This window comes from Narcine bancroftii, chromosome 2, assembly GCF_036971445.1.
Source record: "Narcine bancroftii isolate sNarBan1 chromosome 2, sNarBan1.hap1, whole genome shotgun sequence".
Taxonomy (NCBI): domain Eukaryota; kingdom Metazoa; phylum Chordata; class Chondrichthyes; order Torpediniformes; family Narcinidae; genus Narcine; species Narcine bancroftii.
Window position 1 is genome coordinate 70,828,938 of NC_091470.1, and position 18,138 is coordinate 70,847,075.

Below are 18,138 nucleotides of genomic sequence, written 5' to 3' on the forward strand. Positions count from 1 at the left end.
TTGTTGTTTGATGGTCACTAGAAAATGCCTAGAGTAGACAAGGTTGATTCTTTGCAGGTATTGGCTTTTAAGAATGTCCATGGTATGACATGGCATCCCTGATCATGGAGTACACCAGGGTGCTGTCTTGGGAGTACTGCACCTGCAATTTATTGATCTCTGACTGCATGATGGCTGAAGATTCCTGCAGGAATGCTTCAAAGCAGTGTAGCCAGAGTTCAAAGTTGGTAGATGTCTCAGGTAATTGAGGGTCAATTTCCAGCTTTTCTGGCTTCAGGATCTGCTCCATTGCAAAAACTTTAGTGAATAAAATTGCTGCACCATCAATTACTCAAAGACTGAGGTTGACAAACCAATAGGCTTTTATTCATTAAAAAACAAAGGCACATCCATACTGCTCGACTGTCCTGCACTGAGGGGAGGGCTGTGGAACAGTCTTTTTTATTTGTGAGCCTGTAGGCGGACCACAGATACAGCCAGCCAATAGGTGTGCCTGACCAGACAAATACATATGACAATGTTTTACCACAAGCTTATTATTGGGAAAAAAGCTCATCTGTAGAAAGTGGGCTGTACAGTTAGCATAGCAGTTACCACAATGCCATTACAGCACCAGCGACTTGGGTTTGAATCTTGTGCTGTGTGTAAGGAGTTTGTATGATCTCCTTGTGTCTGTGTGGGTTTCCCTGGGTGCTCCCATTTCCTTCCATGTTCCAAAAACATCAAGGCTTGGTAGATTAATTGGATGTATTTAGGCAGTGCAGGCTCGTTAGAAGATTGACTGGCTATCAGGACATAGATGGTAGGATAATAGTCATTAAATGATTGGTTAGATGTGATGAGCAGTGTGAATCTGGAATTGGTGTTGGGGCTTGAACTTTTAAAAATTTCTCTAAATGATGAATGAAGAGTCCAAAGATATTGTTCCAAAACTTGCTGATTACATAAAGGTGAGAAGTGTTACAAATTGTAAAGAGTATATGAAAAGGCTACAAAAGTAAATATTCATTAAATTAGTTGGCAAAATTTGACAAATAAAGTACAATAAAACTGATCTGTGGCGGGCTGAGCCGCTCTGCAAGTGAACCAGGTTATGGAGTTGAGGACTTGCAGGGGGCAGAGAGCCCTGATGCACCGGGCACGGTTCCAGCCCTCGGGCTGACATCATTTCCATCCCGAGAGTCATAAGCATCATCGGGAAACAGGAGATATAAGCGCGTGCAAACGACTTTGATTAAAATCAGTTGGTTTAGCTCACTCATGACTCCCAGTGTGGTTTGTTTGCTGCATCTCCTCGCGATCACAGGACAACAATTTTTTTCAAAAGGTTTGCTTACTGAAATAAAGTTAGGTATTAAGATAGATGACTTCAAACTGAACACAAAGATAATTTTCTGCATGTGGTGGAACAACTATATTATATATGTATGGCTGGCCTGCACCTTGCTGATTGTAACTGTGGTTTCTCCCCCTTGATTTCTCCAAATAAAGGTGGCTACACCATAACCCCTCCCTGGAACAAGCTCGGGTCTCGGGTCAGCAACGTGAAATGTTCCATCAGTTTATGGTGATAAAAGCCTATAAGTCAGTTAACTTCCAGTCTTTGGAGTTATTGATAGTACATCACTGTATCACGTAGAAAGTTGGAGAAACTTTAAGTTAACTTTTATTTTTGCATGTTTAATTGCATAATGATGCTGTGTTAGTTCAACTGACTTAAAAAAATGTTTTGCAGCTGATTTTTGTTTGTACTTAGCATCTGATGCCTCTCGTGTCAGTGTCCAGCAATAGTCGGCCAGCATTAATGGATTCCATTTGCCCTGATAGTGCTTTTCCATGGTCACAATGTCCTGATGAAACCTTTCACCATGTTCATCACTGACTTCACCAAGATCAACAGGGAAGAAGTCCAAGTGAAAATGCAGAAAATGAATTTTCAATGACATATTGCTCTTTATAGTTTTGTATGCTTGATGCATGTTAAAACTATGACAAAAAAATCACAAAAATAGGTTATAACTAAAGAAGGGTACATAATAGAAATATTTTTTGGTGATTTTCATGATCAGCAGCCCAAAAACCAATAAAATACATCTAAAAGTATTCAGGAAGAAAATCTTTGTGGTCCATTGTAATCTGCTATCTATTTGGATATCCCAATGATTCAATATCTGGGCATTCTGTTGAAGTTTATTGGGCCCCAGTTCTTGCACTTCCTTGAAACTCACTTCAGCCACAGTGAATTTTGAGGGAGTGTGAGAACCAGTGCTCAGATGAGTTTCAAGGGAGCACAGGATCCAGCTGAGTTTCAAGGGCGTTCATGAACCATGGCACAGTTGAGTTTCATGGGAGTACAGGATCCTCAATTGGTTTTAAGGGTCTGTGGGAGTGCAGAAGTTGATCCTTGAGTTTTAAATGAATATGAAAAGTAGATGTCTTGTGAATGTTAAGAGATCATTGGAACAAGGTCCTTTGTGATCTCCTGCATCCCCTTGATAGACACCTTGACCATGTTTCCCATAATCCCTTGAAGCTCATTGGGACTCTGTTCCTGTTTTTGAAAATCACTGTGGACAGTGGACCATTTTCTCGTGCTCTCTTTACTGGGTATTGGTTTCATCAGTACCTTTAAGATCACCAGGCTTTGTTTCCTGTGGCCATAACCACCCTCCTTAAATTTATTGAGTTTACTGAATTTTGTTTTATAATCCTGTGTTATATATAAAAAAAGGAAATTGAAGTATTTTGGTAATTAATTGAATAATATCCATTTGCCTGGAAGGTCTGCCTTTTTGGAACCAACTATCCCAAGCAACCTGGACTACAGGAGTTTTACTGAATAACATCTAAATAGTGCAAAATTCACATAAAGCTAGTATGTGAGTACAGCCTAATTAGGAAAGTTAACAGAAGCCTTGTGAATTAAATACAAAAATATGAAGTTTGTTGCAGCACTATGGCAGTACTACAACACCCAGAAGGGATCGAACCAGCTATGCGACGTCAGTGCGTGATGACATCAGTGCATGTCGAGTGCATGAATCGGGCTTTTAAAAGGTTGCATTGTGATGGCCCCTCACAGCCCCCTCGGAGTGCCTCACGAAATGGAGGACGAATGCAACAATCCAGCAGACTGCACGAGGCCTGCAGCGCTCCCCTCCAGTTGGCCACAACTGAAAGAGCCTAACTGCCCTATCAAGGAAAGTGGATTGCAAATGCACCAATCAGTGCTGAGGGGGCTTTGACCATGCCCCTCAGCTTGAGAATAAAAGCAGGGCTGTGAACCCAATAAAGCTCAGTGTTAACTCCACTCAACTGGGGTTCATGTCATTCTTTCTGGGAACAGCGTGTTCTTTTTGAGCTAACCTGCCTACAGCTATAACTTCTGTGCTATAGGCTCTGCAAAGCCTAGCTTGTAGCAGCTAGCTACAGCATGGATTCTGAAGAGTAAATCCGTTTGATTCACTCAAAAAATGCCTTGCATGGTTATTTCATCATGTCCACTATGATTCCAGTGGTCACAAATTTATGCTTCAGTTCTTTAGGGCATTGGTGAAATAGGTCCCTATTAAGGAAGACGTAAATGCACTGGCAACAATTCAGGGAAGATTTGCCATGATGATACTTGGAGCAGTATGTTGTAATTGAACAAAAGTTTGTCAGGCTTGGCTTGTATCCACTGGAAGTTGACCTGATTGAACCATGTAAGATCCTTAGGAGACATGATAGTGCCAGTTTGGAGAGAACATTTCCACTTGTGAGGAAAATGGAAGACACTGTTTAAAAATTAGGGGCTGATGCTTCAAGATAGAAATGAGGCAAAACATTTTTTCTGAGGATAATTAGTTTTGGAATACTTTCAAAGGGAAGCAGAATTTAATAGTTTTAAGGTAGAGATGTATAGATTCTTGATTCTTTCCAGGAGTAGACAAAACATGGAATTGGAGTTACAGTCAAATGATCTTATTGAATGCTGAAACAGACTTGAAGGGCATGTGGCCTACTGGCCCTCCTAATTGATATATTTGTGTATTTTCTGAAAGCCACTAAACACAATCACTAAATAGTGTGTTCCTTTGGATACTTGCTAAAATTAGATTATTTTAATAAACATTACTCTTATTGGATTTTTTGTTTCACAGTTACCCACACAAAATTAGTTTGCAGGTGTAGCTGGTAAATGGGATGTTGTCCTTCATTGCTAGAGGGATTGAATTGCTACAGGGGAGGTTCTGCTGCAACTATAGAGGGTACTAGTGAAGCTGCAGCTGGAGAATTGTGAGCAGTTCTGGTTTTCTTTTTTTTAATATTTTTATTGATTTTATCAACTAAATGTTCCATAGGTACATAACAGTGAAATAAAGTATTAACAAATCTCATATAGCAATACAAGTAGTACTGAGACCTATGTTACATTAAAAAGAAAGATAAAAAGAAAAACGCAATAGTAATTATCTAATTCAATCCCCTCCCTTTGGAGGCTACTAGTTAACATAAACAGTCCACTACTAATAATAAAAAAGGAAGGTAAACATTGGGTTCAAAAGCTAGATAATCTTACAAATTTTGTAAATAATTAAGAAAATAATTCCATAAAGAAACAAAGTTAAGATTAATTTCAGTAGTGGAACATATAATTTTTTTCTAAAGTCAGACATGCCATCATATTGGACAACCATTGATTATGAGTGGGAGGGACAGCATCTTTCCATCTCATTAATATGGCCCTTCTTGTGATAAGGTAGTCAAGGGCATCTATGTAGGATTGTGAAGCAGTCAGAATTAAATCAGATGGCCTACTTATTCCAAAGAGAGCAATAAAAGGATTTGGAGTCAAATTAATATTAAGAAGTAAAGAAATATCCCTTCCCAAAAATTGGGAAGAGAAAAGACATAACCAGAATATAAGGTACAGTGAACCTTCGAAGAGAGATTAGTAAAGAATTTAGCCAATTGAACGTTGGAATAGTGAGCCTGGTGTAGTACCTTAAATTGTAATAATGAATGCCTCGCACAAAAAGAGGATAAATGCACTCCTTTCAGAATAGAATTCCATGTAGTTTCAGAAAATGGCTGTTGAAAATCTTGTTCCCATAGTTTTTTAATTTTGTCCCGGGAACTATCTTTAGAATTTAAAGTAATTCATAAAGACCAGATACCAACAGTTTATAATTAGGTTGAAAATTATAAGTCATCCCTATCATATTAGGTACTAGGTCTTTGGGGAGCTTCAAAATTAAAGAATTTTAAAAGTTCCTATCTGTAAATAGCAAAAAAAAAAGATGTCTAGGTATTTTAAATTTGGTGGATAATCATTCAAAAGAAGCAATATTTTGGTCAGTAAAAAAATATCTGATAAACATTGGAACATTTCCTAAATTGAAACCAGATTTTCAATTTATGTATAACAACAAAAAGATCAGTTAATTTGGATGCCAAAAAAGGTAAAGGCGCTCCAAGTATCGAAAGAATTTTTTTTTAGTAGATTTAATTTCTAAATTAATCCAACTTAATTCACCTAAATTTTCCTTATGATGAATACAAAAAGTAATATACCGGTATCTAATATTAGCTGCCTAATAATAAAATCTAAAGTTAGATAATGCCATGCCCCTGTTTTTAAAAATATTTTGAAAGAAGACTTTCCTAAGATGGAGGATTTATTTTTCCATATCAAAGAATATATGATGGAATCCAATGAATCAAAAAAGGATTTGGGAACAAAAATGATTACAGCTTGAAAAATATATAAGAATTTAGGAATGTTATTCATCTTAATAATATTGACACATCCAATTAATGTAATTGAAAGAAAGGACCACTGTGTCAAGGGCTTCTTAACATGACTCATTAAAGTAAAAAAATTCTTTAAACAAATTATTGAATTTCTTATTAATAGTAATACCTAGATAGTTGAATTGATTTTTAGCTATTTTAAAAGGAATAGAGGAATCCCGAGAGCAAGAAGACCCCAAAACGAACAGCTCACTCTTCTGTAAATTCAATTTATATCAATTGAATTTGCAGTTCTGGTTTCCTTACTTTAGAAATTCTGGATTTGGCAACAGTGTTGAGGAGGTTTGCCAGGTTGATTCTGGAATTGGGACAAGAGAATGAATAGCCTGAGACTATATTCATTGAAATTTAATAGGATCAGGGGGAAATCTTGAAGAAACATATACAATTATAAAAGAAATAGATAAGATAGAAGCGGGGAGATTGTTTCCATTGGCAGGTGATACTAGAATTAGGAAACATGGCCTCTAAATGTGGAGGAATAGATTTAACGCAGATGAGAAGGAATTTATTTTTCCAGATAAGAGTGAATCTGTGGAATTCTCCACCCAGTGCAGCAATAGAGGGTGCCTCTATTAAAACACTTTATTTTTATTAATTGGGAATTTAGGGATTATGTGAAACAGGTAGTTAAATGGAGCTGATTCCATGCCCAGATCACCCATGATCTTATTGAATGGCAGGGCAAGCAGCTGGTTGAGATGTTCTGCTTCTGCTCCTATTTCTTGTTCTCTTGAGTAATACTTGTATTGCTTTTGAATCTCTTATTACACAGCAAGAGGAAATTCTGACCGATATATTCATATAGGATTCTGGACAAACCCTCAAACTCCCAGCCTTTTGCACTGCAGACAATAATTTCCTTTAAATGCTGTATAAAGTATTGCCAATATTCAAGATTTATTGCCTACATAAGGCATGTTGTTTTGAAATATGCAATTTGTGACTCTCAATTGTATTTCAAACCCAGTTATTCAGGAAAATTGAGAATTTGAAAGGATTTTGATTTAATTCATGGTCAGTTTGATTCAGTTTTGACAATGGATTTGTTGGTCTCAGATGTAGGAGGCAAAATGGGATCACTTATTTTAATTATTTTGTTTTAGTTTGTTTCTAATAATTTCTAAATGCATTTAAGTTCGTGATCTCACTGAAATTATTTTTCCAAATATTTAACTTCACATTTTAATAATATTAAAAAAAGTTTCAATGTTAGACACTTTTCAAGACTATTAAAGTTAATAGAAAATCTACATACCAGTGCTTTGGTTGGTTGTGCTCCAGACTTTATTATTAGCTTTGGTCCAAATGGTCAAAAGAGCTCCTTAAGTTGAGATAAGGAGAACTGCCTTGTGAGGCAAGACAGCATTTGAAAGAATGTGCCATTAATGAATCAGAGTAAAATTGATATCAATGGAGAAAGTTTGAAATTTTTCAGGTGGCTGGAGTTGTGTGTAGCACAAAGGTAGTTTTGCCATCTTTCAAATTCAAATCTCCTAGATCCAATTCTCTCCAAGAATCAGTACTCGTTGCTGGGCTGCAGTGTGAGCAGGTACAGCGAAACACACCTTCCAAATTTTGTGCAGGTAAGTGAGGGCATGTGAGGATAATGGATAGTGATTCCAGGCAGTGGACATATCCCAGAATAATCAAAGCCATTACTTGTTTACTAAAATGCCATCAATTACATTATTTTGTGTTGAGTGTATTAATGTGACTTGTGCATTTTTGTTTACAAAATCTGTTATCTTTTGTTACAAACAATTTAATTAGATTCATGAATACCACTCTAAAATAAGGTTAACATTAATTTTATTCTCAGTTAATGCTGGTGACTATATCCAAGCTGTGCTGGACAGAAATATTGCCGAAAATATTAGCAGAGTCCTCTACCCAAATGATAATGTATGTAATTTTTCTAAATGACTTGTATTGAATGTATATCTATGTACATATTGAATATATATGTTGAAAATGATTTCTGATGATTTTAATAGATGTCAACTAACTGCTCCTTCAGTGGACTAAGGACAATTTTTTATTGATAAACTGTAACTTGTTAAGTCAGGTTATTTATCCATATCAGTCAGCCAATATTCAAGACATGTACAGTAGGTTTCTTCCAGATTCACAGAGTTTGCTGAATGATTTGTTTGGTTTGTTTTCCTTCCTCATTTGCATAAATTATATTGATTGCATAAATTATATTGATTGCACAAAGTTCACGAAGTAGATTTTCAGCTTTCTGTAGGAGGTATTGGCTACTGATAATAGTAGCTAACTGTTTTCATTCAAGTACCCGGATATGTTCAGTAGTTTGAACATTCTTAGAAATGCTCTTCAGATATGTTTGCAAAATCATAAAATTTATTTTTAAAAAGTTGATAATAACAGATAAAAGTAGTTATTACAAAGTTTGATACTGTAGATCTTCGCTTGTGAATTTAGGTTGAATGAACCAAGGTAAATGATTTGCCAATCTGTACTATTCATCACAAATTCTTCCTTTTTTAAAAAAAATCCACTCCAGAGCTAGCTTTTAATGCCTATCTCTTAATACCTCTGAGATTATGGTTGTGAGCCACCTTGTTGAGTCACATAGTGTTTATAATGAAAGTAAACCCAAAAGATCACCAGGGTCTCCCTTTCCTTTATAGACATTTACTGGGAGCACTGCCAAAATAGTGGTCAAGGAATCATAGAGGACTTTCCATCCAGTTTGCTATTATCTTTAACCCACTACCATTAAGAAGAAGGTACAGAAGCATCAAAATCAGTACTGCTAGGCTGGGGAATAGCTTCTTCCTGTAGGCTATGATACTGATGAACGGTATCCTGTAACAATGTAAATCATCTGAAATACTTATCTGCATTTATTTTGAATATTTTTGTGATCATTATGTACTGTGCATTATGTGTTTTTGTGTGTGCCCCATGATCTGGAGAGATGCTGTTTTGTTGAATAATTGAATTCTGGGATTTACAATTGACCAGAAGTTTGTGAATTAGTCACAAATTCTTCAGCTATATAAAAAAAAACAAGTTGGAGTCTGTATTCTGTTACCAGAGGTAATTCACCATCACAGCATTTTAACAGTGTAAGTTGTTTAGATTCTGAGCTCCATGAACTCTTGAAAAGCTAATCCAGTCAATGCACTCAATTTGATTTGCTTTTCCTCTTCAACATTCATTTTTTCCACAACTATGGTAAGTTCCAAATCCCTCAATAGCCTGCAGATAGGAATATCATCAAATTTCTTTTCCATATTGTCTTGTATCTTGATGTGGAAACATTCTGTTAAGTCAAAATCCTGAAATTTTCAATTAAATTCACTGGGAGAATCCTTATTGTACAGATTCTTCAAGTCATACTAGATTTTCAAGAACAATGAATATTGAATTTGTCAATAGAATCTGTATCCATTCGTGTGTTATTTAAAAAAAGTATGCCTGCAAATAGTTTATTGATGCATGTATATCCTTCGTTTCCTAAAACTAAAAATCACAAAAGACCTCAAAAGGACTGTCTGCACTATTGCTAAGTGACTTTTTTGCTTTTTGAATCTATTTTTTGTTTATTTATTGCTTTTTTAATTCAGTTAGGTATGTGGGATGTAGTCTTTTAGTAATTTTGTAGTTGCTGTTTTTTTTTAAAAGTTCCTGTTCAGCTGCAGCAAGTAAGAATTTCAGTATATGTGTACAATATGCAATGTATATGACAATAAGTTCAATTATTATTATTATCAAAATCATTGTGCTTGACCACATTGGTCATAAGGTTAATAGATAATGAAGGCAGAATGTCCATTTGGGAATTTCAATTATTTTTGTATACAGAGGAGTTCTGCTCCAATCATACAAGATTGGCTCTGCTACTATTCTCCATTTTAACCACATGAAAATGAAGTGATACAAAGTTTTGGGAAGAAAAGAAAATGAAAGAACTAGGAAAAAATAACATAGAAGGCCTTTTCTTTGTGGATGAAGATCACACCCCTTCATATTTTTTTAAACTTTATTTATTCGTTCAAAATACAGATAGTAAATGACATATACAACAATAAACCATAAACATGAATGTTATATTTTATAGAAAAAAGAAGAAAAGAAACCCCCCCTTTAGCCAACTCTCCTAAGAAGAGCCATAAAGAAAGGAAAAGAAAATTAAGAAAAAATTAAACATACATATTGAGATTTAATCAACGTAAATCAAAATGTAAATATTCTGAATATAACAACCACTTACTAATAAAAAACTATAGTTATCATGCAAAACATATGTAATTTTTCCATTATTAAACAATATTTCATCTCATTATGCCATCTATTAATATCGATCATATTTGTATCTTTCCACATACTAGCAATACATTTTTTCACTACAGATAATGCTAAATATACAAAAGCAAGTTGAAATTTATCTAATTCCAAACCTTTCAGAGGTTGCAAACTGCCCAATAAAAATTCTGTCGGATCTAAAGGTATTTTAATCTTATACAGGTATTCTAAAAACAATTGAATTTTCTTCCAAAAAGATTGTATATGCATGACCAGACAGCATGAAAAAAGTTCCAACAGAATTACCACATCTAAAACACAAATCTGATTCATGAAAACCATACTTTTTTAGTTTTTCAGGTGTTAAGTATAATTGATGTAAAAAATTATAATTAATCATTGCATAGCGTGCATTTATCAGTCTAGTTATACTATCATAACAAATATCTAACCAATCATCCTCGGAAAAAATAAAACCAATATCCACTTCCCATTTACCTTTGGATTTATCCCAACCCTTTTTATCCATGCCATCCTGTAATATTTGATACATAGATGAAATATAACCCTTCTCTGGTACCTTCATAAGAAAAGTCTCAAATTTAGTCATTTCAGGTAAAATCATATCTCTACTAAACACATGTTTTACCAAAGATCAAATTTGATAATAAACAGAGTTCTTATCAATACCATAACTGTCCCTCATCTGATTAAAAGATAAAAATTTACTTTCTTTAAAACAATCTCCCAAATTTTCCACATCTTTAAGTCTCCAATGTAATAAACTTCAATTGTGTATTGAAAAAGAAATAAGTTGATTCTTATTACAATGGAGTCAAAGCTGATAATTCACCCCTAGAACCTATCATTTTATTTTTCTTTGTCCATAACTTAATTAAATGTTTTAATATAGGCACATTATGTTGCTGTAACAAATTTATATTCCATATAAACAAAAATTGATGTATTTCAAATTCAAAAATATTTGCCATCTCAATTTTGGCCCAACTAGGGGGCCGTTCCAAATCCATCAATGAACTAATAAGTTTAATTTGGGCTCCTTCATAATAATTTTGAAAATGTAGTAAACGTAGCCCCCCTAACTCATATTTCCAAGTTAATTTATTCAAGGCTACTCTTGAAAATTTACCTCTCCATAAAAACTCCCTAACCATTTTATTCAAATCTTGAAAAAAAAATTATCAAGTAAATACAGAATAGATTGAAACAAATATTCCATACGTGGAAAAATATTCATCTTAATTGTATTTATCCTACCAAATAAGTTAATAGGTAAATCTTTCCATTTAATCAAATCGGTTTTAATTTTTTTCATTAATGGAAGATAATTTAATTTATATAAAGATTGATAATTAACATTCAAAATTATACCCAAATACTTAATTCGATCAGTCCATTTCAAATTAAGAATATTCTTATAAGCTGAATAATCTCCTTCACTTACCAGTAATATTTCACTTTTTTCCCAATTAACTTTATATCCAGAAAGACATCCATATTGTATCAGACACTCCTTCAAGCGTAAAAATGATTGAGCTGGATTTGTTAAATACACCAGTACATCATCAGCAAATAAATTAATTTTATATTCCTCATCTAAAACTTTCATACCTTGTATCTGTGTATTTTGTCGTATCAGCTGTGCCAAAGGTTCGATCACTAACGCAAACAAAGCTGGTGATAAAGGACAACCTTGACGAGTTGATCGAGTCAATTTAAACAGTTCCGAAATCAATCCATTCGTCAATACTCTAGCTACCGGTTTACTATATAAAGCCTTAATCCAACCAATAAAAATAGGACCAAACTTAAATTTCTCCAGAACTCTAAAAAAAAATTCCACTCAACTCTATCAAATGCTTCCTTTGCATCTAAATATAAAGATTGTCGAAATCTATTAATCAAACTAATCACACACAGAATATTATCTGAGGCATATCTATTCTTTATGAAATCTGTCTGATCCATATGAATCAACTTAGGTAAAAGTTTAGTCAATCTATTTGCTAAAATTTTAGCTATTATTTTATAATCTACATTTAACCACACCTTTTGGCTTATTCCTTCATTTCAACTACCTAACGAAGATTTAAAAAACAAACTAGTATCTTCTCACTTATACTTTCCATCCAAGTTGCATTTTAATCTTGAACTTGAAAATAACGTGGGAAATCTGAGCTGCATAGAGAAAATGCTGGAAATATTCAGTTGACTAAGCAACATTGATGAAAGAAAAATCAGAGTTAACATTTCAGATCGAAGGTTCTGATGCAGGTTATCTTCACGCCAATCCTGCTTAACCTAATACAATACAAAATGGGCCCTTGGGCCCATGATGTGTGCCAACCATCTATGGAACTGGACCTCAAGAGCCCTCTGTTCTTCCATATTGCTGAGAATCGTGCCATTAATCATGTACTCTACCTTCCAAAGTTCATCACTTCACATTTTTTCAGGATGAACTTCACCTGCCACTTCTCTGTCAACTCTGCATCCTGCCCATGTTGCTTTGTAACCAACTACATCCTTCTACACTCTCCACAAAACCTCCTATATTTGTGTTAACTACAAGCTTAATGACCCACCCCTCCATTTTTTTGTTCAAGTCATTTATAAAAATTACAAAGAGTAAGCTAATTTGAATCGTAGCCTAAGTGGTAAATTACTGTGTATATTTATCTGTCTGGGCACACCCATTGGCTGACTGTACTTGTGGCTCCTCCTACAGTCTCCTGACTATTCCTCAGCCCCTTCCTCAGTTCAGGACAGTCAACCAGCATGGATGTGGTTTCATTCTATTGCCAATAAAAGCTTATCAGTTTTACTCAACTTCAGACTTTTGGAGTCATTGATGGTGCATCAGCCTGTTCAGTTAATGTAGGGGAAACACAAAAACTGCAGATGCTGGAATAATGAGAAGCTGTAGGGACTTATTGGGTCAGACAGCATCCATGGGTAGAAATGGTCAGTCAACATTTCAGGTTGGGATCTTTTATTGAGAAAATCTTGGGCTTTATTTTCCATTGGTTAATATAATTGTTGGTGATGAGGAAAATGTTCATGAAAATGCAGCCCTTCTGTTCAATCTTACTATGTCAAACGCCAGTTCAGAAATGTTCTCCCCAAAATGTTTCACAGTGGATTCATTGCTTGGAATTTTTTTGTGGTATTTATCCTGTGCCTCTATTGACTGTAACTTAATTACTGCTCTTCACTTTGTTTTGTTGTACAGATATTTCAGAGTAATGTTGGAGAGATGTAGTGAAAAGTTGATTATTTTCTACAAAGATGTGATGTGTACAACATACCAATATGTCAATCTATAAATTAATTCTTTATTTTTAAGGACAAAGAAAGAAGTATTTGTTTAATGATTTTAAAGGGCATTGAAGTGTAGTTGAATTACAGAAATAAAAAAAAAAGATTGACCATGGATTAGATGCTTTTTTTTTTCAATTTATTGAACTGGACCTTTACACTTGTATTATAATTATATTGCTTTTCTTTTCAGTTTTTTGAGGGTAAAGAGTTAAGATTAAAACAGGAGTATTTTGTTGTGGCTGCCTCTCTCCAAGATATTATTCGTCGTTTCAAGTCTTCTAAATTTGGTTGCCGGGATAATATTCGAATTTGTTTTGATAGCTTCGCTGACAAGGTGGGTTTTGGTAAATTGAAACACAGCTGATTTATTGTTTAAAAGTAAACCTATTGGTGAAATGAATTATAGAGCCATACAACACAGAAATAATGTAATCTATATTATCCTTTTCAAATTGAATAGTTGCATTTTTAAAATGAAAATATCTATTGCCCGTTCATTACTTAATGAGCACATGTCCACAGCACAAAAACATATTAAGCTTTTCAAAAATGGGATGGGTTAAATTGGAGTACTCCAAACACTAGGTTTACCTATTTTTTTCCTCTTAATATACCATTCCTAGAGAAGAAGCCCAGTACCTCTTCAGTGGATTGCAGCATGGTAGTCTTCAACTGATCCCAGAGGGTTTCAGGGGACGGGTCCGTGAGGCGGATTGCATCGTCGAGCTTAGCTTTGAGGTTTACCTGGAAGTTTCCTCTCGCTTCGTCTGACTGCAGGTTTCCAACATTGAACCTCTTTCTGGGGACTTTACTGTTCCTGGGCTTTGGCCTGAAGTGAAGGTTGAGCTTGCAGCGAACCAGCCGGTGGTCAGTGTGGCATTCTGCGCTGGGCATGACCCTGGTGTGGAGGACTGGTTCAACGAAAACAGCCAGGAAATCCAGGAGCTGCTGGCAAAGAAGCGAGCTGCCCACCAGGCTCACCTTACAAAGCCGTCCTGTCCAGAGAAGAAACAAGCCTTCTGTCACGCATGCAGCCATCTTAAGCGCAAACTCCAGGAGATCCAAAATGAGTGGTGGACTAGCCTCGCCAAGCGAACCCAGCTCAGCGCGGACATTGGCGACTTCAGGGGTTTCTATGAGGCTCTAAAGGCTGTGTACGGTCCCTCACACCAAGTCCAAAGCCCGCTGCGCAGCTCAGACGGCAAAGTCCTCCTCAGCGACACGATCTCCATCCTCAACCGATGGTCAGAACACTTCCAATCTCTTTTCAGTGCCAACCGCTCAGTCCAAGATTCCGCCCTGCTCCAGCTCCCTCAACAGCCCCTAAGACTAGAGCTGGATGAGGTCCTCACCGAGGATGAGACATATAAGGCAATCGAACAACTGAAAAATGGCAAAGCAGCAGGTATGGATGGAATCCCCCCAGAGGTCTGGAAGGCTGGCGGCAAAACTCTGCATGCCAAACTGCATGAGTTTTTCAAGCTTTGTTGGGACCAAGGTAAACTGCCTCAGGATCTTCGTGATGCCACCATCATCACGCTGTACAAAAACAAAGGCGAGAAATCAGACTGCTCAAACTACAGGGGAATCACGCTGCTCTCCATTGCAGGCAAAATCTTCGCTAGGATTCTCCTAAATAGAATAATACCTAGTGTCGCCGAGAATATTCTCCCAGAATCACAGTGCGGCTTTCGCGCAAACAGAGGAACTACTGACATGGTCTTTGCCCTCAGACAGCTCCAAGAAAAGTGCAGAGAACAAAACAAAGGACTCTACATCACCTTTGTTGACCTCACCAAAGCCTTCGACACCGTGAGCAGGAAAGGGCTTTGGCAAACACTAGAGCGCATCGGATGCCCCCCAAAGTTCCTCAACATGATTATCCAACTGCACGAAAACCAACAAGGTCGGGTCAGATACAGCAATGAGCTCTCTGAACCCTTCTCCATTAACAATGGCATGAAGCAAGGCTGTGTTCTCGCACCAACCCTCTTTTCAATCTTCTTCAGCATGATGCTGAACCAAGCCATGAAAGACCTCAACAATGAAGACGCTGTTTACATCCGGTACCGCACGGATGGCAGTCTCTTCAATCTGAGGCGCCTGCAAGCTCACACCAAGACACAAGAGAAACTTGTCTGTGAACTACTCTTTGTAGACAATGCCGCTTTAGTTGCCCATTCAGAGCCAGCTCTTCAGCGCTTGACATCCTATTTTGCGGAAACTGCCAAAATGCTTGGCCTGGAAGTCAGCCTGAAGAAAACTGAGGTCCACCATCAGCCAGCTCCCCACCATGACTACCAGCCCCCCCACATCTCCATCGGGCACACAAAACTCAAAACGGTCAACCAGTTTACCTATCTCGGCTGCACCATTTCATCAGATGCAAGGATCGACAACGAGATAGACAACAGACTCGCCAAGGCAAATAGTGCCTTTGGAAGACTACACAAAAGAGTCTGGAAAAACAACCAACTGAAAAACCTCACAAAGATTAGCGTATACAGAGCCGTTGTCATACCCACTCTCCTGTTCGGCTCCGAATCATGGGTCCTCTACCGGCATCACCTATGGCTCCTAGAACGCTTCCACCAGCGTTGTCTCCGCTCCATCCTCAACATTCATTGAAGCGACCTCATCCCTAACATCGAAGTACTCGAGATGGCAGAGGCTGAAAGCATCGAATCCACACTGCTGAAGATCCAACTGCGCTGGGGGTCACGTCACGTCTCTAGAATGGAGGTCCATCACCTTCCCAAGATCATGTTATATGGCGAGCTCTCCACTGGCCACCGTGACAGAGAAGAGGTACAAGGACTGCCTAAAGAAATCTCTTGGTGCCTCCCACATTGACCACCGCCATGGGCTGATATCGTCTCCAACCGTGCATCTTGGCGCCACACAGTTTGGCGGGCAGCAACCTCCTTTGAAGAAGACAGCAGAGCCCACCTCACTGACAAAAGGCAAAGGAGGAAAAACCCAACACCCAACCTCAACCAACCAATTTTCCCCTGCAACCGCTGCAACCGTGTCTGCCTGTCCCGCATCGGACTTGTCAGCCACAAACGAGCCCGCAGCTGACGTGGATATTTACCCCCTCCATAAATCTTCGTCCGCGAAGCCAAGCCAAAGAAGAAGAATAAACCATTATAGGCATTATATCAACATTTATTTCCAATGCCTCTCAACCTCCCCTTACGACACTAATCACCAACTATTAAAACAATACAAAAAGGCCCATCCACACTAATGTAACACCACATTTTTTTCTTACATTGTATTAACTGAATATTTATTATTTCTATGTTCTCTCATTTTAATTTAATGCATACAATTGTAATTGTTTTGTTTACAAAATACCTGTTTGGCTGCAGCAAGTAAGATTTGGGTGCATATGTACGTTATATAATGTATATGAAAATAAAGGGCAACAATATCATTATTCTTTGGCTTGGCTTCGCGGACGAAGATTTATTACTATTTTTCTAATTGACATGCATATTATTTCAATCTTAAGGGAGCTTGTTTAATTTCTGTATTCAGAGGAATAGTCATGATTAGGAAATTAATTGTTTATTTCAGGCTCGCTGCCCATTTAGTGGCTATTAGGAACCCTGGACAAAGTGGCATGATGTAAAGAATGTCACTACTTTGCCATTGTATTCATAATTCAATATTCATATAGAGAAGAACCAGCAAATAAAATTCCAAGGCTAAAAATACAAAACTCTCACAGCAACTACTTGGTTCTATACAATGAGTTCTAGTTCTCTTCACACTCATCTCCAGCAAAAATAATCAATTTGCTTATAGTTTACTCACCAGCCAAAAGGTTGATAATTATCCTGGTGACAGGGGAAAGATCTATGCAATCCTAATAAAATAGTATTCTTGTAATTACTTTTTACTAGATATTCTTGAAACTTTCATGTTCAGCACGGATGAGCAGCTCTCTATTTTCCCGTACCTTTGAGAATGTAAGGCCTATGTAAGCTGATGACTATCAGGAAAGAATAACAGAAATCATAAGAATTGCATCAACAATTTGTATAATGTCTATTAATATAGAAAGATTTGAAGTTACTTCACAGGGTCATAAGACAGACATTTGATGTCACATCACAGAAGGATTGGGATTGAAAACCAGTGAAATTGGAGAAGTTATAATGGTTTAGGGCATCGGTTTCCAGGATTTAGTAAGATGGTAGCTCGAGGCATGGCTCTTGATGATGGATTGATTTGAAATGACTGCGAGTTCATTGAAGTAATGGATGAATGATTTTTTTTAAAAAATTTTATTGGCTTAATATGCACTAAACAGCTGAAAATTATGGGACATCCAGCACTGAGGCTAGAAAAAAAGGCTGATGATTAAGAAACTGAAGTTGGCAAATGAGAGCCTTTTTCAGACACTGCACGATTACAGGCCCTTCTGGCCTACAAGCCTGTGCCACCCAATTGCACCCGTGCCCCTTTAAGTCACATCTCCTTGGCATGTCGCTGTGCAGGGTGCTTCAATTTCTTCCTTTTTTGAATTGTGAGTACAGGTTAGAGGCAGCACCTTGCAGCAGATTTCTGTGAGTAAATGCAGAAATCATTGCATATTTAATTAACTTGTTCGTCCGTGAAGCCAAGCCAAAGAAGAAGAAAGAAAAGATCCTTTACAGCAATATTAGTGGAATGGGATGGACCAGAGAAATGTCACTTACTTGACTTGTGCAA

General features: G+C 36.9%; 1 protein-coding gene across 5 annotated transcripts in view; it reads left to right on the forward strand.

Annotated features, from left to right (window-relative positions):
• LOC138753716 (glycogen phosphorylase, brain form-like) overlaps positions 1-18,138 on the forward strand; it is an 86,519-nt gene that overhangs the window by 21,393 nt on the left and 46,988 nt on the right. For all 5 annotated transcript variants that reach the window (XR_011351384.1, XM_069917061.1, XM_069917060.1 and 2 more), the window contains exons 7-8: positions 7,619-7,701; positions 13,607-13,750. Coding sequence is in view for 4 of the 5 variants with exons in the window: in XM_069917061.1 (XP_069773162.1) it covers positions 7,619-7,701; positions 13,607-13,750 (227 nt within the window). In the remaining variant the exon portion in view is untranslated. The remainder of the gene's footprint in view (positions 1-7,618; positions 7,702-13,606; positions 13,751-18,138) is intronic.